At 42.2% G+C, this 24008-nt stretch overlaps 2 protein-coding genes across 4 annotated transcripts; one reads left to right on the top strand and one right to left on the bottom strand.

Moving 5' to 3' along the window:
* Positions 1-103: 103 nt before the first annotated feature.
* cox15 (cytochrome c oxidase assembly factor COX15) lies at positions 104-15437 on the bottom strand. Its single transcript, XM_021580145.3, has 9 exons — positions 15076-15437; positions 6740-6921; positions 6375-6497; positions 5582-5768; positions 4297-4464; positions 4122-4203; positions 2141-2295; positions 1794-1907; positions 104-1670 (listed from the first exon to the last, which is right to left on the bottom strand). Exons 1-9 carry the CDS (start codon positions 15148-15150, stop codon positions 1539-1541), a joined length of 1218 nt encoding a protein of 405 aa, XP_021435820.1. The 5' UTR covers positions 15151-15437; the 3' UTR covers positions 104-1538.
* cutc (cutC copper transporter homolog (E. coli)) lies at positions 14030-20602 on the top strand. 3 transcript variants are annotated; one of them, XM_021580146.3, is made up of 9 exons: positions 14030-14151; positions 15710-15780; positions 17798-17857; positions 18092-18301; positions 18464-18499; positions 18616-18749; positions 19233-19260; positions 19394-19499; positions 19625-20602. In XM_021580146.3, exons 1-9 carry the CDS (start codon positions 14033-14035, stop codon positions 19734-19736), a joined length of 876 nt encoding a protein of 291 aa, XP_021435821.3. In that variant the 5' UTR covers positions 14030-14032; the 3' UTR covers positions 19737-20602. The 3 variants fall into 3 exon arrangements, with proteins under 3 accessions (XP_021435821.3, XP_021435825.1, XP_090072646.1); XM_021580150.3 differs by lacking the exon at positions 14030-14151 and adding an exon at positions 14570-15018; XM_090216520.1 differs by lacking the exon at positions 14030-14151 and adding an exon at positions 15417-15569.
* Positions 20603-24008: the final 3406 nt, after the last annotated feature.

Genomic DNA, 24008 nt, shown 5'->3' with positions numbered 1-24008 from the left:
AAGGAAACCGCTAAGAGTGTGGAGTTATGAAGCTCTGAAAATACTGAGATGGTTTAACATTGCCTTTTTTTAAAGACAAGACATCTCTAGTAACAAAACAAACTCAAGATTCCATATGTATTTATCACACACATACCCAACACAAGTGTCCTAAACCAATATATAATACATTATTTAACATACAAAGATTGCCCTCCAGCCACTGATCCTGGCTCAGATATGCCGGTATACCTCAATCGTTCAGGTAAGGATTGGGGAGTTGGGTAACTGATCCTAGATCTGTGGTACCGCAAGCATTAATATTCACCTCAGTATGAAAATATAGAAAAATCAAGAGGCAGTGCATTGATCAGCAGAAACAGACAGAAGTCAAAGGATGAGACACAACTCAATAAGTCAAAAGCATTCATGTCCTGTCCTTTTCAGAAGCAAAAGGCACACACACACTTCCTATGTACCCGTTAGTATTATGTAATTATTGTATGCAAGCCTTAAATGATCAGTTGACTTTTGCGTTCCAGCCTGAAATCAAAAAATAATAATTCTCACCCATCTACACAATGCCCCATAATGACAAAATGAAAACAGGTGCTTCAACAAAGTACTGAGTAAAGAGTCGGAATACTTATGTAAATATGATCTTTATGGGGTAGTGTGAAGAGTAATAAAAAAAAACTTTAGCAATTTTAGAACAAGGCTGTAACGTAATAAAATGTGGAAAAGTTGAAGGGGTCTGAATACTTTCCGAATGCACTATAGAGGGATGAGGTTTTTTTTTCTTGAAATTCAGGCTGTAACAACAATGTGGAATAAGTCCAGGTGTATAAATACTTTCTGAAGGCGTTAAAATGTGCCAACATAGGATTTAGTTTTAGAATTTTTGCAATATAATTTATGAAAATGTCCGTAATATGTCTGCCACTAACAGTGGAATCAGTGTTTCACAGTATTACTTACCCGCCGGTGTTGTGATCGGCTGTGATATTCACCTATTGATTTCTCCCGCCGGAGTCAAATCTGTTTTAAAACTTGGAAAGCTGTTCTGAATTTGTGGCCGTGTCATCTAGTGTAAATCGCTAATTTCCTGGTTGCTAAAATTCTACACTGCTCAACTCAATTTCAGTTTATTAATAGTCGCTATCTAGTGACATTGAAATGTAATCTGTCGTCAGCTGTAGTAATGCCTTTCAGTGAGATTTCTAAACTACAGGCGACTCACCTCCTGGCCCAACCACTGCACTGCTGGGGAAAAAGGTAGTGAAATAAGCTTGAACATTCTTGCCATTGCATCAACCAAAACAACCTTTATATAACTGAATTCTAATGTTATGATAGAACTTCAAACCGGTGGAAGGAGCTTGCAGCTTTGCAACATAGAAGTTCACTGACATAGTATCAAAAGACCCAATCCATTGTTTTATAGAATGATTCTCTCCTCTCTTTCTTCCTGGAGCATCTTGTCAATATTCTTCTTCTTTTTTTCCCCCTTGGACTGGTTTGTCTCTGGAGGCCTGATGGAGTCATGGCAAAGTGGGCATCTACTTGGCCACCTTCCTGAGCTCTGCGAGGACCCAGATGGCCAATGAGAGCAGGGCGACAGAGCCTGACTGGTGGGTCGCTGCCAGGGGAGTGGGCACGTAAAGAAGCAGGGTACTGATGCCCAGGGCAACCTGAGGATGGAAACACAGGGACAAATTAACACCCATTGTACATACTGATTTTCAAAAGCACTCTCAAAAGCATCAGTGTAAAAGAAAGCATTGGTGTATGACGTATTGTGTGTGTGTGTGTACCTGCGCATAGGCCATAGCTGTAAGGCAGGATATGGCTATCTTAGCTCTCCTAGGTAGCATCATCCTCCTGGAGAACATATAGAGACCTGTGATGGCCGTCAGAGACGAAATTGCCTGGAGGGAGAGGCAGGGAGTAACAGTTACTGTTTAGTGGTCATCTGTGGCTCAGGTGGCGCATGCAACGCCAGGATTGTAGATTCGATTGCCGCTGGGTCTATCCATACGAAAATGTATGCATGCATGAGCGTAAGCCGCGTTGTTTTGAAAAATGTATGAAGTGCGAAATCAATCACCTACATAAATAACAGAAATCAGATCAATAAAACGAGGCTGTGTGCGTTATGTACCAGAACTCGATGGTCAAACTGAACAGTGGTGGGGTTCTCAAAGAAGTTCTTGAGTGTTGGAGAAAAGGCCAGGAGGTCATCAGGGATCCATCTGTCTCCCATCAGAGGGAAAGAGTTATACACCAACCCAGCATCCAGCCCTGCTACAAACGCACCTGTAACACAGACACACACCATCGTCAGTCATGTTAGGGTTATTATGGCTGGGATGATACCAGTATTGTGGCAAGGAAACAAAACTAGGGACGAGACGATACCAGCATGGCGATACGCATTGGTATCGTGGCAATGAAACGAAATATGAAGCGTATTTAAAGTCTTTAGGAAAACAGCCCTAATGTTGGAAACATCATTATGTTTTGTCATTTAGCAGATGCTCTTATCCAGAGTGACTTACAGAAGCAAGGGCACAACAACAGATTTTTCAACTAGTCGGCTTGAGGATTCGAACCAGCGACCTATTGGTTACTGACCCAACGCTAGGCTACCTGCCGCCCTGTTGTCATCCAGAGTCACATTTATCTATTTATTTTTCCTGTGGAAAAACATATTGCAAAACTGGTCTCATCACAGCCTTGACTCTTGCCATATTTTGTTACGTTACAGCCTTATTCTAAAATGTATTAGATGCATAAAAATCCTCAGCAATCTACACACAATATCCCATAATGACAAAGCATCTTGTTTCCATTGATCATCCTTGAGATGTTTCTACATCTTGATTGGAGTCCACCTGTGGTCAATTCAATTGATGGAACATGATATGGAAAGGCATATTCACCTGTCTATATAAAAGGTCCCACAGCTGACAGTGCATGTCAGAGCAAAAACCAAGCCAATGAGGTCAAAGGAATTGTCTGTAGAGCTATGAGACAGTGGTGTCCATCATTCTTAAATGGAAGAAGTTTGGAACCACCAAGACTCTTCCAAGAGCTGGCCGCCAGGCCAAACTGAGCAATTCGGGGAGAAGGTCCTTGGTCAGGAAGGTGACCAAGAACCCGATGGTCACTCTGACAGAGTTCTAGAGGTCCTCTGTGGAGATGTCCTTCCTTCCAGAAGGACAACCATTTCTGCAGCACTCCATAAAATCAGGCCTTCATGGTAAATTGGCCTAACGGAATATTGGCCAAACACTATATTTACAATGACCATGAGAAACAAGATTCTCTGGTCTGACAAAACCAAGATTGAACTCTTTGGTCTGAATGCCAAACGTCACATCTGGAGAAAACCTGGCACCGTCCCTAAGGTGAAGCATGGTGGTGGCAGAATCATGTTGTAGGGATGTTTTTCAGCGGCATGGACTGAGAGACTAGTCAGGATCGAGGCAAAGATGAACGGAGCAAAGTACAGAGAGATCCTTGATGAAAACCTGCTCCAGAGCTCTCAGGACCTCAGACTGGAGTGAAGGTTCACCTTCCAACAGGACAACGACCCTAAGCACACAGCCAAGACAACGCAGGAGTGGCTTTGGGATAAGTCTATGAATGTCCTTGAGTGGCCCAGCCAGAGCCAGGACTTAAACCTGATCGAATATCTCTGGAGAGACCTAAAAATAGCTGTGCAGCAACACTCCCCATCCAACCTGAGAGCTTGAGAGGATCTGCAGAGAAGAATGGGAGAAACTCCCCAAATACAGGTGTGCCAGGCTTGTAGCGTCATACCCAAGAAGACTCGAGGCTGTAATCGCTGCCAAAGGTGCTTCAACAAAGTACTGAGTAAAGGGTCTGAATAGTTATGTAATATTTCCTTTTTTTAATGAGCAAAAATGTGTAAAATCCAGATTTGCTTTGTCATTATGGGGTATTGTGTGTAGATTGATGAGAATTAAAATAAAATAAAAATAAATTTTAGAATAAGGCCTAACAAAATGTGGAAAATGTCAAGGGGTCTGAATACTTTCCGAAGGCATTGTATATACACAATCCACATCCAAACCTGCTACAACCGCCACTTTGGCACACACAGCACACACAATTACCTGAGAGTGCCGTGAGGAAGACCAATCCTACAGTGCCCTTAGCAAACCTCCTCAACTGGTTCAGACGCTTAGTATTAGCCAACTAGGAGTAGAGGGAGGGGACACAGATTCAAAACATGATTAATAGTTAATAGATTAATAGTTTGAGCTTTCGGGTGTGTGCGTGTTTCAGTACCTTGTGCGGCTCGACCATCAGTGTGAGTCCGGTCCATAGACTAGCACAGTAGAGCAGCAGAGCTGACCCTAGGTGAGCAGACAAGCGATATTGACTGACTCGGGGGACATCATAGGACTCTGGCTTCTCCTCCAGACCACTCTTCACCATGTACCAGCCCAGGAGGCCCTACAAGAGGGGAATGGAAAGACATGGGGAAACCATTTTAGACAACTTAGACCGTAGAAGCCATGTACAGCTTAGGTTCTCAGACAGTCCCGGAACATTTGTGTACTGTATCATCTGGAAGAGGCAAATCCAGACCTGCCAACCTTGAATAATTTGTATGAGTACCACTTCAGCATCGTGACTGCTCCCCACAACTGCGCGAGCGACACTCACACTGCTCAAGTCATGGGCAAATGCACCTTTTTTTGCCTAATAATGATGTTGGCAGAAGACTGCCTCGGTAGGAATGGTAGGCTATAGAGTTATGGGTACTTGGTAATTGGCTGCTCTTCAGTAGCTAACTAGAAACACATTTAAAATGTACAATCAGGGCTCTCCCTAGGATTTTCAGACAAGGTGGTGCTGATGTAAGCCTAAGGTTGGGTAGGGGGAGGTCCGGAGGTGGTCAGCATTAAATTATAGCAAAAGCCTTGTGTTTGGTATTTAATGAAATGAAGGTGGTCTCCATGACACTTTCATAGGTAACATTTAGGGGTAATGATTATTCTAATTAATATGTGTCTTTATGTGGATAGTCTAGTGAAAATATAAACAGTCTTATTCTTACATTATGTTGGGGAGAAAATTCGGAATAATTAAATTACTGGATACCATCTTGTAGTCTAGCAAGGTTGGAATATCATCTTGTAGTCTAGGTTATTTGGAATATGAAGCAACTGAACTAGGTCTATATGAGCTCGTTTCAGAGCTCCATCATCTCCTTCATTTATTACGTCAGTGTCTCCATCCCTGACCTGACCTAATCCATCAAGTTAGGTCTGACTACTAGGCTACCATTCATTCAACATGCCTTGTTGACATTGGTGAACTGACTATTATCACATCATTAGCAGCCTACTGTTGACATACAGCTGTTCTCAAGAGGACTATATACGTCCCCAACTGTTGAACTATCGTGTGCTCGCTCTCACTTTCTTTTTCTCCCTCGCCATCACTTCATCCTCCAACCCTCCTCCATACCTGGAAGATGACAAAATCTAGAGTCTCAGTGAGCATCCCTTCATAACTTTGTTGAACTATAATCCCCCCCCCCCCCATCCCATCTTTACTCTCTTACCTGAAAGAACACAAATCCACAGAGTCCCAGTGCACGTCCCTTCATAGATCTGTTGAAGTAGCCTTTCTTCCAGAAGTAGATCGTGGGGAGAACATAGGCCAGCCCTACCAGCCTGCCCCACATCCTGTGGCCCCACTCCATGTAGAAGATAAACTTAAACTCTGGTAGAGTCATGTCATGGTTCATTCTGGAGAAAAACAGAGCGGACAGTGAGTCATCAATGAGATGAGTAGTCAAAAGTTAAGTAGTTTGCAACAATCTTATTTGACAGAAAGGCTTGCTATGTTAGAGCGATTCCCAGGTGAAATTAAAACTAACGCTATGGTTTGAGATAGTTAATTCCGTTAGCATTTTAAGAGGACATTTGGAGGACTTCTTTTTTTAAGGCAGGTATAAATTGAGCATTTTCACACCACTGTCGAGTATCTTAGAAAGGTCAGAAACAGGTTCTTAAAGGGATTTTCCCACATAACCAGTAGGATGAACTTGTGGATACCATTTGCATGTCTCTGTGTGCAGTATGAAGGAAGTCAGAGGAAGAATGCTAGCGTACCTGTAGACTTCCAGTCATTGCTCTAACACTACTTAGCATTGGCTCGCGAAACAACTGCTAACTTCCTTCATATTGCACGCAGAGACAAAAAAAAATGTATCCACGAGTTCATCAAACACAAAGTAGAAAAACAGGAGAATCTCCCAGTATCCCTTTCAAACATAATTATACATGTTCTGTTGATGTAGACTTTGAGGTAGCCTAACTATCAAGACAGATACATACAGGCCAGGCACTCACATTTTGAACTCTGGGAACTGCCGGTACTTGGCAAACTCAGCCTCCCACTCGGCCCGAGTCTGAGGAGGCTTCATCTCTCTCACCAGGTGCCAGTCTACCATTGAGAGCCCTGACTCCGTCAGCCTGGATGGGGAGAACACACACAAAGAGTATCTCTCAATAAAATACAAAACATAGGAGATGTGATTGCAGTGAGTCGTCTTCACAAACATTACAGCTAACTAGCTAGGTCTTGCAGCTCCAAGTAAGGCATTTATCCTGCAGGATCAATAACAAGTAGACCCATTATTGAACACTGAAGATCCAACCAATGTGGTTACAGCTACAGTACATTGTTTCTCTTCCATGATGTGTTGCTGCATTACCTTGTGACACCTCCCAACACCACTGCCCCGACCACCAGTCCACTGCAGCCCAACAGCCATCGGCCGAGGATCCGATTGGTGGCCGCGTTGGGAACTGTAGCTGGAGCTGTGTTGGCTCCTGCCTCTGCTGTGATGGAGTGCTGGCTTCTCTTCGCCAGCCATTGCCGCAAATGAGGAGTCCGCTGTTGTTATGGAAGAGAGGGATGTTAGACCTTCAGCTAAACACTGAGTGTACAAAACATTAGGAAATTTATGCTCTTTCCATGACAGACTGACGAGGTGAAAGCTATGATCCCTTATTGACGTCACCTGTTAAAATCCACAAAAATCAGTGTAGATGAAGGAGAGGAGACAGGTTAAATTTTGTGTATGTGTGCCATTCAGAGAGTGAATGGCTAAGACAAGTTAAGTGCCTTCGAACGGGGTATGGTAGTTGGTGCCAGGCGCACCGGTTTGAGTGTGTCAAGAACTGCAAAACTGCTTGGTTTTTCACACTCAACAGTTTACCATGTGTATCAAGAATGGTCCACCATCCAAAGGACATCCAGCCAACTTGACAACTGTGGGAAGCATTGGTGTCAACATGGGCCTGTGGAAGGCTTTTGACACCTTGTAGAGTCCATGACCTGACAAATTGAGGCTGTTCTGAGGGCAAAAGGTGTTCCAAATGTTTTGTACACTCAGTACATACCATGGACAATTGTATGAATGTATACTGCGTTTTATTTTTTTACCCCCTTTTTCTCCCCAATTTCGTGATATCAAAATGTGATTTTGTCTCATCCCTGCAAGGTCGAGTCATGCGTCCTCCGAAACATGACCCGCCAAGCCGTGCTGCTTCTTAACACCCGCTCGTTTAACCCGGAAGCCAGCCAATGTGTCGGAGGAAACACTGACGACCGAAGTCAGCTTGCAGGCGCCCGGCCCACCACAAGGAGTTGCTAGAGCACGATGAGCAAAGTAAAGCCCTCCGGCCAAACCCTCCCCTCATTGAGACGACGCTGGGCCAATTGTACGCCGCCCTATGGAACTCCCGGTCACAGCCGGCTGTAACACAGCCTGGGATTAAACCCCAAGCTGTAGTGATGCCTCAACACTGCGATGCAGTGCCTTAGACCAATGCACCACTCGGGAGGCCCCTGTTTCTCATACTAAGATGGACCAAGATGTGTTGTTTTTGCACATATTTGTTCATTGGTTTTGCAACAGTCGGTTGGATGGGTCAGTTCATTGATTTTGCAATACGTTGTTGCCATTGATTAAAAGAGCAAGAATTGGATGCACTGTCCAACTTGTTTTGGTAAACAATATATGTGAACAAAACAATTATCAGTTGGTTGCATAAATAATAATGACTAAATATTACATGAAATTGACATTTTAAATCCAAATGGAAACCCCTTTCTTAATATGTATTGGCAATAATTAAGTTAATAGTGAGGCATGGAAAAATACTGTGGATGTTTGAAATATGAGTAGGTATGATGATTTGAGCTATGCTTCTTCAGCAGGGGAATAAAAACAATTAGCACTTGAATGTTGTAAGAAAATACTGTGTAAATACTGGAGTGATGCATGATTGTTAATAAAATTGTTCATAGAATATTTTTTTTATACTGTGTCCATGCGTATAGGCAACAAGTACATTGAAATTAAATTGTTTTCAAGTCATTGAAACAACGACCTGAAAATTGTGTCCTTTTAACTTTCACTGTCAACCAAAACTGAGCGTTGATTGAACGTCAAGCAGTTGTCTTTACAACATTTTTTTCTCGGTGGGATGCCTCTACTGCCCTTCATTCCAATTAGACTGGTTTTGGATTTCTCCCTGACCGAGATGGCTACCATTTTCACCCCATTATGGAACTTTGAGGGTTTATGACATAACCCCTCTAGTGTTTAATAGGATCTCTATAGGATGCGGTAAGTGAAACTTCCTTTCGTAGGAAGGCTGGGGGCAATTTCATGAGTTAGGACATAGAATCCGTCGTGTGATTAGTTTAGCCTGCAGATACATACTACAGCTATGTTTGTATTGGTAGTGGTATGAGGTGGGATTATGCCGGTCATTGTTTAACGAGCTACATGTCTAAACAAAAGACTCGACTTCACCAGATGATTACATGGCCCATCAAGTTAGCCAGGTGTGTCTGGGGGTGATTACAGCCATCTACTGTATTTCATGAACATGTGTACATGTCTAGACAATGGTGACCCATCCACTTAGCTAAATGTTGGTGGTTATAGCATTTACTTCATATGAAGGAAGTTTAGATACACTGAGTATAAATGTATTTGGCTAAGGTGTTTCACAATTCCTGACATTACATCCCAGTAAATATTCCCTGTTTTAGGTCCGTTTGGATCACCACTTTATTTTAAGAATCTCAAATGTCAGAAAAATAGAGATAATTATTTATTTCAGCTTTTATTTCATTCATCACATTCCCAGTGGGTCAGAAGTTTACATGCTATCAAATACTAATTCAGTGTATTGCCGTTACATTTTTTAACTTGGGTCAAACTTATCAAGTAGCCTTCCACAAGCTTCCCACAATAAGTTGGGTGAATTTTGGACCATTCCTCCAGACAAAGCTGGCTTAACTGAGTCAGGTTTGTAGGCCTCCTTGCTCCCACACGCTTTTCAGTTCTGCCCACAAATTTTCTATGGGATTGAGGTCAGGGCTTTGTGATGGCCACTCCAATACCTTGACTTTGTTGTCCTTAAGCCATTTTGCCACAACTTTGGAAGTATGCTTGGGGTCAATGTCCATTTGGAAGACCCATTTGCGACCAAGTTTAATTTCCTGACTGATGTCTTGAGATGTTGCTTCCATATATCCACATACTTTTCCTGCCTCATGATGCCATCTATTTTATGAAGTGCACCAGTACCTCCTGCAGCAAAGAATTCCCACAACATGATGCTGCCACCCCCGGGCTTCACGGTTGGGATGGCTTTCTTCGGCTTGCAAGCCTCCCCCTTTTTCCTCCAAACATAACGATGGTCATTACGGCCAAACAGTTCTATTTTTTTTTTCATTAAACCAGAGGACATTTCTCCAAAAAGTACAATCTTTGTCCCCATGTGCTGTTGCAAACCGTAGTCTGGATTTTTTTATGGCGGCTTTGGAGCAGTGGCTTCTTCCTTGCCGAGCGGCCTTTCAGGTTAAGTCGATATAGGACTTGTTATACTGTGGATATAGATACTTTGTACCTGTTTCCGCCAGCTTCTTCACAAGGTCCTTTGATGTTGTTCTGGGATCGATTTGCACTTTTCACACCAAAGTACGTTCATCTCTAGGTGACAGAACACATCTCCTTCCTGAGCGGTATGACAGCTGCCTGGTCCCATGGCGTTTATACTTGAGTACTATTGTTGATACAGATGAACGTGGTACCTTCTGGCGTTTGGTAATTGCTCCCAAGGATGAACCAGACTTGTGGAGGTCTTCAATTTTTTTTCTGAGGTCTTGGCTGATTACTTTTGATTTTCCAGTGATGTCAAGCAAAGAGGCACTGAGTTTGAAGGTAGGCCTTGAAATACATCCACAGGTACACCTCCAATTGACTCAAATGATGTCAATTAGCCTATCAGAAGCTTCTAAAGCCATTACATAATTGTCTGGAATTTTACAAGCTGTTTAAAGTCAGTCAACTTAGTGTATGTAAACTTCTGACCCACTGGAATTGTGATACAGTGAATTATAAGTGAAATAATCTGTCTGTAAACAATTGTTGGAAAAATAACTTGTGTCATGCACAAATTAGATGTCCTAACGGACTTGCCAAAACTATAGTTTGTTAACAAGAAATGTGTGACGTGGTTGTAAAACGAGTTTTAATGACTCCAACCTAAGTGTATGTAAACTTCCGACTTCAACTGTATATGACCTGCAGTCAGATTAGGATGTAGGCTAAGGGCTAGCTAAAGTGTATTTTTACCTGCAGTTTTTCCCTTATTGTAGGCTACTACTTTTACCACTTTTAGCTTTGAAATCTTTGGTTGTTTCCTAAACTACTCACTATGTTTAGCACATGGTCTCACATGTGAATCCTTAAAGAGACGGGTTGGGCTAAGGCTTAAGAGCGTGTGAATGATGCTGAATGGGTGTAGACAAAGAAGAGCGCTCCAGTAGATGTACCAAAACATTCAAGGACCATTTTCTCAAAAGCGGGGTTACAAGTTCATCAACTTTCAAAGTAGAATTATTTTCCCATTGTTCCTCAACTGCAGTGTATGATATACCATTTTCTAGCTCGGCGTCTCCACTTTTGTCCAATGTAAAAATAAATTGAAAATGTTGCTACATAAGATCGAGGCGGTCGGTCACATTTACTCTCGTCCATCTGACTGCGCAATCCACTAATGCTCGCTCTACAATGCCGTAAAAAATAATAATAATTTAACCTTTATTTAAATAGGCAAGTCAGTTAAGAGCAAATTCTTATTTTACAATGACGGCCTACCCCGGCCAAGCCCTAACCCGGTGGGCCAATTGTCCTCCGCCCTATGGGACTCCCAATCACGGCTGGTTGTGATAGAGCCTGGAATCGAACCACGGTCTGTAGTGACGCCTCTAGCACTGAGATGCAGTGCCTTAGACCGTGCGCCACCAGTTCTTTAAAAAAGTAAGACTTGTTTCTGTTCAAAATATCCTTATTGTTCCAAATGAAATACCTATGCTAGGAGAAATTGTTTATATATTAACGACCACACTAAGAATACTTGTCTTTGAAAAGCAGATACTTTTGTAGGAATCTTATCAATGTTATAGTTACAAAGTAACATGAAATTGAAGCCACCAAAACGGGAGAAGATGATGGATGAAATTCCACATTGAAGTAGGATTCTTTAAGAAATGTTTAGCCCAATTTATCTTAAAAGTATTAAAGAAAAAATTGAGACCACCATATTCATATGTGTTCATAACAACAGATTTCCTAATATAATGTGTACGATTTTTCCAGATGAAGATGCAAAGCATCTGGACAACCGCTTTACCTATACTTGTAGGGACTGGGCTGCATAAGGAAGTCTTGAAATACCTTCAGCTTTAGAAAGCAATACTTGACCTTTCAAGGATAAATCCCTTTGCAACCAATGGTTCATCTTCTTTTAGTTTTTTCAATAATAGGTATGACATTTCATGAGCATCTTTCCTATTGATCCTTAGATATGGTAATCAAGGTATGTTACTTTTTCCTTGACTGGAACATTGCATTTAGAGGGTATCACAGTTTTTAACAGCAAACAATTCACACTTAAGGTTTAGGCAAAGACCAGACGCTTTGGAAAATATATTTATCACATCGACTGCTCTAGGAATCTGGTCAGCATCTTTCAAAAAGAGGGTGGTGTCATCTGCAAGCTGACTAATGATAATATCTCTGTCAGCAATAGAGATCCCTTTTCATATTGCTGGATTTAACAGAACTTGTAAGAAGTTGAGAGTGCAAAATGCTTCCATTGAAATTATTCTTTAGAGTGATAACTCCAGTAGAGAGTTCAGAACCATGAGAGCCATACATAATTTCCCCACTGAGACCTCCAGAAGTTGACGTCGGTAGAAACTCAATGAGACTCTTGAACAAAAACATAAATCTGTTTTAAGCTGTTTGGCAAATAAAAATAAGGCTTTCCGCTTTACATTATTTCTTAACTCCCTAGCTTTATTGAGTGAAACGATAGACAACGATAAAGTGGAATACAGAACAGAAAGTACTACGAGCTAAACAACAATCGCAAATCGAGTAAAAATGAAAAGAAACCAGCATTGCACACCATATAGATATAAATTATTGAGTGAGAATAGTTTAGCATAACAAAGATAACTGCCAGAACAAGAAACAAAAAAGAGCTTGCTCACTGCCTATACTGCAGGTAAAAATATCAGAAGTGAGAGAACAAATCAAATAGTAAATATCCATTACTCCAGCAGTCCTGTGCAGGTAGAATGAAAGTTTAAAAACCTTAGAGCCAGGAGTGGGATCTGATCACAGAGCTAGCTAGCTATCTAGGTAGCCTATGTTGATCACCAGGCACAGTCTGTGACAGTCCTCATGGAGGAAGGTTGATTTTGGAAAGTAAGCCGCTTTCCCCTCTTTTCGTGATTTTTCCACAGCTAGCCACAGTTTCTCTCTCCTTTCTCTGTCTGCCTTCAAGAGGTATTCAGCAAACCGCAGGTTGTTGTCGCGTAGGAAGGTCGATTTCTTGGCTGCTTTCCAAGTGGCATCCCTGTAGATCCATGATGTGAACTGGAGAATGACACCTCTGGGCTTGGAGTCACCCTACCTTCTCGTGTTGAGGCAATCTAGTGTCGACAACATCTGCTAGCTCAGCCTTCTCCTTGGATAGGATAGCTTGGCAGACTTTGATGGTCTCTTGCCGCACATTCTTCCCATCTGCCTCGGGAACTAAGTCTGGAGTCGCTTTCGAGTTCCGCGATTCTTCTTTAGCACAAGTCCATCTTTCCCTTCTTTTTGAAACGCTTTTCGATGTGGACGACATTCTTAACATCCTTGATTTCCATGCATGCAAAGTCAACCGTTTTTTTTAAGCCCTCTATTTCATTGAGTTGTCACCGACCATTTTCTCTATGGCATCAGCCTTGCATTGATGAGCCTGGAAAGAGTGGCGATAACATCATTATTGGCAGTGGCATCTGGGCCCAGTTCAAACATGCCTTTCTTGGAAGCTGACGGTTTGCTTGGGATTACAGGCAAAGAAGGAAAATCTGTCAGGCCAGTATAGTTGTGGCAGTTGTCAATCAAAGCATTTACCTCCTGTATAACGACATTGGATGATGCCTGAGCATTGCTAGCGGAGGAGGTAGCCAAGATTTCTCTTTGAGACAATTTGGAAAATATCATCTTAAATCATCAATAACCTGGTGTTTTTAGCAAGAAAATTATTAATTTGGTAGTTCAAAATAATATACGGATATTAGAAGCATGTCTATCTAATACATTTAATGACAAACCATCTAACTACTTGGTTAAACATATGAATTACCTGTTGCACAACGTTCCGTTCGGCGCAGGTGTTGGAAACTGGTTTGCCATACACCTGTGCAACATGTAGTTCACATGTTTAACCAAGTAGTTAGATAGATTCTAATATCTGTACATTACTGACTCGTGACTGACAATTGTGAAAAACGTTAGGTAAAACCCTAAAACGAGGTGAAGTCAGACCATCTACTTAAATAGGCAATAGAAGAAGAAAAAGCGTGTCTATCATGTTCATTTGATTGGGTTAAGACGAACCGTCACTCCAAAATTAGCGGACCAATGGAGACTCATTGGCTACGCCTCCCTCTAAACCCCGCCCTTCACGGGAAAATAATGACAAAACTCGCAATCGAAAAGACTGGCAGTGAAAGCAAAGATACGAGTGGCGTAACCAAAAGGTAGTACATGCAGGCAAGGGCTAAATGTATTCAATAGGATTGATTGCTGGGAAAGTTTAACCGAAAACGATTTTTGCATTCGTTTTCAAATATTTTTTAATCACGTCGGAGTTTTGCTCTCGCTTTAAAATTATTTGCATTCAACCGTCCTCATTTGTACATTCTCAACTTTATTTTTCATGTTCACGATTTATTTAGTTTTAATTCAATACATTTGGCGTTAAATTGACCCCATAAATGTAATCGTCACAACATTGCAGTTAAAAACGACTGCCTACCAGCACCGATTTCTGAATGCTAGCTATATACCAGTTTATATGAACTGGACTTAGAAGTCACTTCTAAATCTGAAAAGGTACAGCTTCTAAATGTTATTCAGCGAAAAACAGCCACATATCCAAATTGGACTTTAGTAACCACATTGTGGGCGTGTTACAATACATCAATCATGACGAATATCCACTTTGTTAGATCAGTTGTTTAATGTGCTTCAATCGAGCGTCCTTGTTCTATACCACATGGTCTGCGTTACATTGTCCTCTTTAGCTACCGCATCTACTGTATGCTTCCTTCACCTTGGAGTGACATTTATGCCGCGTTCAAAACAAAACAGGGAACTCTAAACTCCGATGTCAGTGCGTTCAAGACAACTGCGAACTCCGTGGAAAAACCAGGTCCGACTGGGAACAATAGTTTTGAACGGTCATTCAAGCCAGAATTCCAAGTCCGGAAATCGGGCATCTTTCTTGGGCTCCGACTTTCCGACCTAAAAAAGTCACTGACGTCATGATTTGACCTTTTTTCCTCCGAGTTCCAAGTTGCCTTGAAAACAGCAAGACATGAAAACCACTTTCCGACATGATGCAGGTTAGTCAGTCATGATAACGTTAGCAGCTTGCTAGCTAGCCCATTTCCTCCACTTACATTGCTCTGCTGAAATCCTCTCCCAGCATTTCGACAGCCACACGACACCAACGTCCGTAACGAAGGGAGCAGCATCCTTATTTAAAATGGTCCTCTCACGCAACAGCGGCAGGAAGACTGGGCATCGATAAAAAAAAAAAAACGTTACACAACCGTAAGTGTTTCCTAACAGAGACATGCAATTCAACTCTGACCTCTGACGTCACATCGAGGCTATACAAATAACATTTTACAGTTGTACTTTAAAAAAAATAATATCACAAACATACATGTATAAATTGATACTTGTGGATTAAAAACCCATAGTCAATCAACTCTTTCTATGATTGACGTTTCACCAGGACGATTAATCGATCACAGATAGGGCAAAATAGATGAGCGTGACCGATGGCCGAATGAAGGGTTGGTTCTTGACAACAAGTGAAGGCTGAAACGGTGGAGAGTTGACGCGCACACAGAACAAGGAGCTAGTAATACAAATATTTGGCTGACGGGTAGGTGAACACGGAAGTCGAAACTTGAAATAGCTTAAAAGTTTGGTATTTGTCGACATATGCTGTGTGAATTGATTTTGAGTAACGTTACACCAGTCTGGCATTTCATGGAAACAATATTTCTCTCCGTGTGTGCGTAGGATGGCAGAGGGCTTTTTGATGGAGGTGTGTGTGGACAGTGTGGAGTCTGCCATCAACGCCGAGAGGGGAGGTAAGCTATGCTGCTGTAATGCTATAGTGTAAACTAACCTCCCCTAAGTGAAGTTGACTTTAGACCACGACTCTGCCATACTGTTCCTGGAGAGCTACCCTCCTGTAGGTTTTCAATCCTATCCCAGCTGTAACTAACCTGATTCAGTTTATCAACCAGCTAATTATTAGAATCAGGTGCATTAGATTAGGGTTGGCTGTGTGCTTGCCGAAGAGGAGTAGACTTGTGACGCTGAAAACCGTTTAATTGTTCTTTACCTCATCGAAAACATAGTTGGCCCTTGTTTGAGTGTGAGAAAGGTCTTGACAACACGCTTGGGTTGGAAATGGCAGCCAGTACTGTGGACGAAATGGAAGAAAGGTTGGAGAAGCAACAGCTGTGCTGGAATGCAAACAATATGGGTGTCAGTTCTGATGATATGGAGTGGGAGGATGAGGGTCAAGGAAGAAGAGATATCATAAAGAAGGCCAAGGTAGGAAGCAAGAGTAAAAATGTGTGTGGAAAGTGGTGATGGTGTTTGGTGAGACCACAGGGTCTCATTTACACCATATCTGACTAACCAATGTTGTAGAGAGAGGTGAAGTGAAACTAGCCCGGTTCGTTGGAAAAGGTAGATTGGTAATATTTTGTGGTAGTCCGGCTCAGCAAGGGAAGATCGTGCCAATAAAAAAAGAGAAGATTAAAAGCCATGTCCCTGGTGCTTATGCTAGGTTGAGGGAGTGATCACTGGGGTTCCAATATCTATGTCCATAGATTATATTAATGTGAAGGGAGGCAGTGATTGAGGCCAAAAGGTTGATCAGTAGGAAAGCGGGTCAAAGATGTGAAAGCGTATCAGTGCTACTGAGGTTTGAGGTTTTGCCTGGACAAGTACAGATAGGATTCCTTAGTTTTAATGTCAGAGAATTTGTCGCCATTCCCATTGCAGTGTATTAAATGTCAAAGAGTGGGACATGTAGCTGATCCGTGTAAAGGAAAGAAAATATGTGCCAAGTGTGGAGGTGAATGTGGGACAAATGTGAAGGTTAAGTGTTGTAATTGTGGAGGGGAACATAGTGCAGTATTCGGTGGATACCAGGTGCAGAGGTTGAGATATATCAGTCATCATGTATCATATGCAGAGACAAAGACAGATTGGTGGAACTACAGTGCGGACTGATGGAGCTTCCATGGCTGCTCCTGTACTAAGTGTACCTACTGTCGGGGCTGGTGCTTCTGCTGGTCCTGGCATGGTTTGCAATTATGAATGTGCTTTGATAGTGACTAAAGTTAACTTCATAGCTTTCATTGGTAAGGTTGTCAACACGACTCGGGTTGTGGAAAGCAGAAATGCCAGGTTGAAGGTTATAGTGGCACTCACTGTCATTGAGGGTACTTGTAGGAGTACAACTTCCATTAGCATTACGTCACTACATGCCGCACCCACTAGCATTACGTCATTACATGCACACTAGCTAATATACGCTAGTACTAGCTAGTGTGCATGTAATGCTTCTAGTGACGTAATGCTAGTGGGTGTGGCATGTATTGATGTAATGCTAATAGCTAGCTAGCTAGGTAGTGTGTACTTGCTAGCGTGTGCTACCTAGCTTGTGCTAGCTAGAATGTACAACGCTAGCTAGCTAGCACACATGTCTGTTGAAGCCAGACCCTATTGAACCCAGCTCTCGCATGGCTTAACTTGGTGGGCGAGGTATGTAGTTGGTCATCACTACACACCGTGGGTCGTCATTGTAACCAAGAATTTGTGCTTAACTGACTTGCCTAGTTTAGACCCTACACCAATCTGCTCCCGAGTGACACAGTGGTCTAAGACACTGCATTTCAGTGCAAGAGGCGTCACTGCAGTACCTGGTTCGAATCCAGGCTGCATCACATGATTGTGAGTCCCATAGAGCGGCACACAATTGGCCCAGCGTTGTCCGGAGTAGGCCGTCATTGTAAATAAGAATTTGTTCTTAACTGACTTTCTTAGTTAAATCAAAATAAATACTTGGTGTATGTCTGTAACCCACAGGTGCTGGTCGGCTGGAGCTGTGTTCTAGTCTGCTAGAAGGAGGAATCACGCCCAGTATAGGTGAGGGTGAGACCCACAGCCTGTATATGGGTAAACCCATACAGATCTCAATTCATGTTTATGGGTGTCTGTCAACGGATGGCATAAAAGATTGCGTTCATGTAGCTCTTTTCACTGTCTCAAAGTGCTTTATGTTGTATGAAGGTAGTGTTTTCACATGGTAATGAAAATGCACATTTGTCTTCACTTTTGTGTTGTAACCTCTCTTTCTCTCCATCACTTGGTTTGGCCCAGGTCTGCTGCAGGTGGTGAAGCAGTATGTGCGGATCCCGGTCTATACCATGATCCGTCCACGCGGGGGGGATTTCCTGTACTCGGACCGTGAGGTGGAGGTGATGAAAAAGGACATTGAGCTGGTGAGGAGTCATGGGGCAGATGGACTGGTGCTGGGAGCTCTGACTGAGGATGGGAGAGTAGACGCTGAACTCTGTATGGAATTGCTAGGTAGGAGTGTGCATGAATTCATGCAATTTAAGTGGGCACAGAGTCTTGGCCCTGCCATCTGAGATTCCTGGGATCCTTAAGCGAGGGTTTGAAAATCGACAAACTGTCAGTGATGCGGATTATAATTTAATCCAATTTATTCCTTTATTCCCTCTCCACCAGCTGTTTCTCGTCCTCTACCTGTTACTTTTCACAGAGGTAAAACAGCTTCCTATGGTTTCATGACTGCCTGGTCTTGGTGACATTTATGTTAAGACAGACTGACACATGAAAGAAATTCACCCCAACCCTGACCTTTTATTGCTGTGTTGTAGCCTTTGACATGGTGCACGACCCCATGGTTACCTTGGAGACGCTGGTGTCTTTGGGGTTTGAGCGTGTTCTGACCAGCGGATGTGACTGTTCAGCTCTGGAGGGACTGCCTCTCATCAAACGCCTGGTGGAACAGGTGAGTCTGGAACAATTTTTTTAATTTTTTTATTTTACCTTTATTTAACTAGGCAAGTCAGTTAAGAACAAATTCTTATTTTCAATGATGGCCTAGGAACGGTGGGTTAACTGCCTGTTCAGGGGCAGAACAACAGACCTTGTCAGCTCGGGGATTTGAACTTGCAACCTTTCGGTTACTAGTCTAACCACTAGGCTACACTGCCGCCCCAAACAATAGGCAGGGATCCAATCCTAAAACTTACTCCTTCTACCCAGTTCCAAAACAACCCCAAACCACCATACAGGGTGCACCTCAATAGTCTGAAGATACTTTCTCGCTTAATGTCCTCCCATTCACCTTCGAAGAAATAGGTTTCAAAACTAATTTCACACCTTATTCATCCAACCTATCATGTCAGCTGTCTTGCCCCTCTGTCCCCTTTCATGTTTTCTGATCTGTCCTTTGCTACTTTTTCACCAATCCTGTCTTTTCATCCAACAGGCTAAAGGGAGAATAACCATTATGCCTGGTAAGTTCCCTACATTTGTTTAAGTCAAGTGAATTCCCCCTTTCAGCTGATTATCACTGGATACTGCATACAAGTCTGCAGTAACAATGTACCTAATGTTCTTATCTTTTTTTAATGTGTGTGTCTGTTCTAGGAGGGGGTATTACAGAGCGGAATCTCCAGAGGATTCTAGAAAGTTCTGGGGTTCTGGAGTTCCATTGTTCTGCTCGCTCCAGTAAGGACTCTGCCATGAAGTTCAGGTGAGTCCTTGCCATAAAGCAAGCCCGTTTACCCATAAAGCACTTGTGACAATGCTTTTAGTTAAAAGCGCTACATAAATGAAATTAGTACTTCATTTATTAGTTCTCTCTGCTCTCCCCTGCAGAAACTCCTGTGTGAACATGGGTGCCTCGCTGACAGCTCCCGAGTATGGCCTGAAGGTGGCAGACGTGAGCAAAGTCCGCTCTCTGAACGCTATAGCCAAGAACACCCTGTAGTGACGACAAGCACATACACACCTGAACTCCCTGTATGGCTGCTGGACAGCTGTCCTCAGCCCCTTTGGGTAGCAGGCCCTCCTGCTCCTATTGAGCCTGACCCCAAAATAGTGTAAGGAATAGTTCAGAGGCTCTCTTACACTGTTCCTGGAGAGCTACCATCCTGTAGGTCTTCCCTCCAACCCTAATCTAGCTCACCTGATGCTAATAATGAGCTGGTTTATAAGCTGAATCAGGTAAATTACAACTGGGGTTCGGTTTAAAAACTACAGGAGGGAAGCTGTCCAGGAACAGGGTTGGAGTACCCTGGAATACGGTGTAAGTTCGAAGCTAATCAATGGATTTTTGTAGTAATTTCTAAAAGTGAGGTCATGTTTACAGAATGACTAAATAAAAAGGTATATAGGCTATCATCAAATCCCTTAGGCATTGTAAGATGTGTAAGGTTTCATACAGCTTTGTATCCACAATAGTTGATTAGGCATTGAATTACACAATGGCAGAATCCTGTTTCCTGGAGGTTCAGCTTGATGTCATTACTTGATTGTTATGTGGAGAGTTCCCCTCCATACAATGAAAAGTGATTTGAATATTGGGGAAAGCGCAATATAAATCCAATTATTATTACAGAGTTATTGATAGAAAAGAGAGACCTGCACACTGTTAATGTGGAAAAAGACATGTGTTTTTATTATAAATTCATGTTTAAAATGTTCTTAGGGAGCGTCAAAATTTACACAATTGTCACCTGGAGGAAAATGGGGGAGGGTCATGCTTTTCATATTTCAATCAGGGAGTATTTTTTAAAATATAGTCCAGGGGAGGGTCATGTCATTTGTAATCGATTAAATGTCATATTGCTCAATGTTTGGGAATTAGTTGCTTATTATATCTCGACGTGTGCCCGACGCTGCCCCTCATTCCTGATTCCAGTGTTGTAGTACTGGAGTCCGGTCTAGAGACCACGTTTTGAGCGTCTGGGTCTTGTCTCGATATCGGATACATTTGTAATTTCTACCCGAGACTTTATTTTACTTTTTTACATTTTATTTCACCTTTATTTAACCAGGTAGGCCAGTTGAGAACAAGTTCTCATTTACAACTGCGACCTGGCCAAGAAAGCAAAGCAGTGTGACCCAAACAACAGAGTTACACATGGGATAAACAAACGTACAGTTAATAACACAATAGAAAAATCTGTATACAGTGTGTGCAAATTAAGTAAGGAGGTAAGGCAATAAATAGGCCAATAGTGGCAAAGTAATTACAATTTAGCAATTATCACTGGAGTGATATGTGCAGATGAGGATGTGAAAGTAGAAATACTGGTGTGCAAAAGAGCAGAAAAACATATGGGGAGGAGGTAGGTAGTTGGTTAGATGGGCTGTGTACAGCTGCAGCGATCGGTAAGCTACTCTGACAGCTGATGCTTAAATTTAGTGAGGGAGATGTGTCTCCAACATACCGATTATGATTTTTCGATGCCGATTATTGGAGGACAAAAAAAAGCTGATACTGATTAATCGGCCAATTTTTTTAAAATGTATTTATTTGTAATAATGACAATTACAACAATACTGAATGAACACTTATTTTAACTTAATATAATACATTAATCAATTTAGCCTCAAATAAATAATGAAACATGTTCAATTTGGTTTAAATAATGCTAAAACAGTGTTGGAGAAGTAAAAGTGCAATATGTGCCATGTAAGAAAGCTAACGTTTAAGTTCCTTTGTCAGAACATGAGAACGAACATATGAAAGCTGGTGGTTCCTTTTAACATGAGTCTTCAATATTCCCAGGTAAGAAGTTTCAGGTTGTAGTTATTATAGGAATTATAGGACAATTTCTCGCTCTACCATTTGTATTTCATTAACCTTTAATTATTGGATGTTCTTATAGGCACTTTAGTATTGCCAGTGTAACAGTATAGCTTCTGTCCCTCTCCTCGCTCCTACCTGGGCTCGAACCAGGAACACAATGACAGCCACCCTCGAAGCAGCGTTACCCATGCAGAGCAAGAGAACAACCACTCCAAGTCTCAGAGCGAGTGACGTTTGAAATGCTATTAGCGTGCACCCAGCTAACTAGCTAGCCATTTCACATCGGTTACACCAGCCTAATCTCGGGAGTTGATAGGCTTGAAGTCAAACAGCTGCTGGCAAAACGCATGAAAGTGCTGTTTGAATGAATGCTTACGAGCCTGCTGGTGCCTACCATTGCTCAATCAGACTGCTCTATCAAATCATAGACTTAGTTATAACATGATAACACACAGAAATGGGGCGGCAGGGTAGCCTAGTGGTTAGAGCGTTGGACTAGTAACCGGAAGGTTGCAAGCTCAAACCCCGAGCTGACCAGGTACAAATCTGTCGTTCTGCCCCTGAACAGGCACTGTTCCTAGGCCGTCATTGAAAATAAGAATTTGTTCTTAACTGACTTCCCTAGTTAAATAAAGGTAAAAGAAAAAAAAAGAAATACGAGCCTTAGGTCATTAATATGATCGAATCCGGAAACTATCATCTCGAAAACAAGACGTTTATTCTTTCAGTGAAATATCTAACGGGTGGCATCCATAAGTCTAAATATTCCTGTTACATTGCACAACCTTCAATGGTATGTCATAATTACGTAAAATGCTGGCAAATTAGGCGGCCCAAACTGTTGCATATACACTGACTCTGCGTGCAATGAACGCAAGAAAAGTGACACAATTTCACCTGGTTAATATTGCCTGCTAACCTGGATTTATTTTAGCTAAATATATACTTCTGTGTATTGACGTTTATGGTTAGGTACACATTGGAGCAACGATACGCACCGCATCAATTATATGCAACGCAGGACACCCTAGATAAACTAGTAATATCATCAACCATGTGTAATTAACTAGTGATTATGATTGATCGTTTTTTATAAGATAAGTTTAATGCTAGCTAGGACCTTACCTTGGCTTACTGCATTCACGTAACAGGCAGTCTCCTCGTGAAGTGCAATGAGAGGCAGGTGGTTAGAGCGTTGGACTAGTTAACTGTAAGTTTGCAAGATTGAATCCCCCGAGCTGACAAGGGAAACATCTGTCGTCTGCCCCTGAACGAGGCAGTTAACCCACCGTTCCTAGGCCGTCATTGAAAATATGAATGTGTTCTTAACTGACTTGCCTTGTTAAATAAAGATTAAATAAAGGTGTAAAAAAATATAAAAATAAATAAATACATTTCAAAAATATATATTAAAAAAATATATTTTAAAAAATCAGCAAATCAGAGCCCAAAAATACAGATTTCTGATTGTTATGAAAACTTGAAATCGGCCCTAATTAATCGACCATTCCGATTTAATCGGTCGACCTCTAGTGCAAAGGAGCAAAATAAATAAATAAAATACTGTAGGGGAGAGGTAGTTGTTTGGGCTAAATTATAGATGGTCTATGTACAGGTGCAGTAATCTGTGAGTTTAAAGCTAGTGAGGGAGATAAGTGTTTCCAGTTTCAGAGTAGTAGTTCGTTCCAGTCATTGGCAGCAGAGAACTAGAAGGAGAGGCGGCCAAAGGAAGAACTGGTTTTGGGGGTGACCAGAGAGATATACCTACTGGAGCGAGTGCTACAGGTGGGTGCTGCTATGGTGACGAGCGAGCTGAGATAAGGGTGGACTTTAACTAGCAGGGTCTTGTAGATGACCTGGAGCCAGTGGGTTTGGCGAAAAGTATGAAGCGAGGCCAGCCAACGAGAGCGTACAGGTCTCAATGGTGGGTAGTATATGGGGCTTTGGTGACAAAACAGATGGCACTGTGATAGCCTGCATCCAATTTATTGAGTAGGGTATTGGAGGCTATTTTGTAAATGACATCGCCGAAGTCAAGGATTGGTAGGATGGTCAGTTTTACAAGGGTATGTTTGGCAGCATGAGTGAAGGATGCTTTGTTGCGAAATAGGAAGCCAATCTAGATTTACCATTGGATTGGAGATGTTTGATGTGAGTCTGGAAGGAGAGTTTACAGTCTAACCAGACACCTAGGTATTTGTATTTGTCCGCATATTCTAAGTCAGATCTGTCCAGACTAGTGATGTTGGACAGGCGGGCAGGTGCAGGCAGCGATTGTTTGAAGAGCATGCATTTAGTTTTACTTGTATTCAAGGGCAATTGGAGGCCATGGAAGGAGAGTTGTATGGCATTGAAGCTCGCCTGGAAGGTTGTTAACAGTGTCCAAAGAAGGGCCAGAAGTTTACAGAATGGTGTCATCTGCGTAGAGGTGGATAAGAGACTCAC

This window comes from Oncorhynchus mykiss, chromosome 23 (genome assembly GCF_057628025.1).
Source record: "Oncorhynchus mykiss isolate SJ-2025 chromosome 23, ASM5762802v1, whole genome shotgun sequence".
Classification (NCBI taxonomy): Eukaryota; Metazoa; Chordata; class Actinopteri; order Salmoniformes; family Salmonidae; genus Oncorhynchus; species Oncorhynchus mykiss.
The sequence above is the reverse complement of the archived record's forward strand: the minus strand, read 5'-3'. Positions and strand labels throughout refer to the sequence as shown.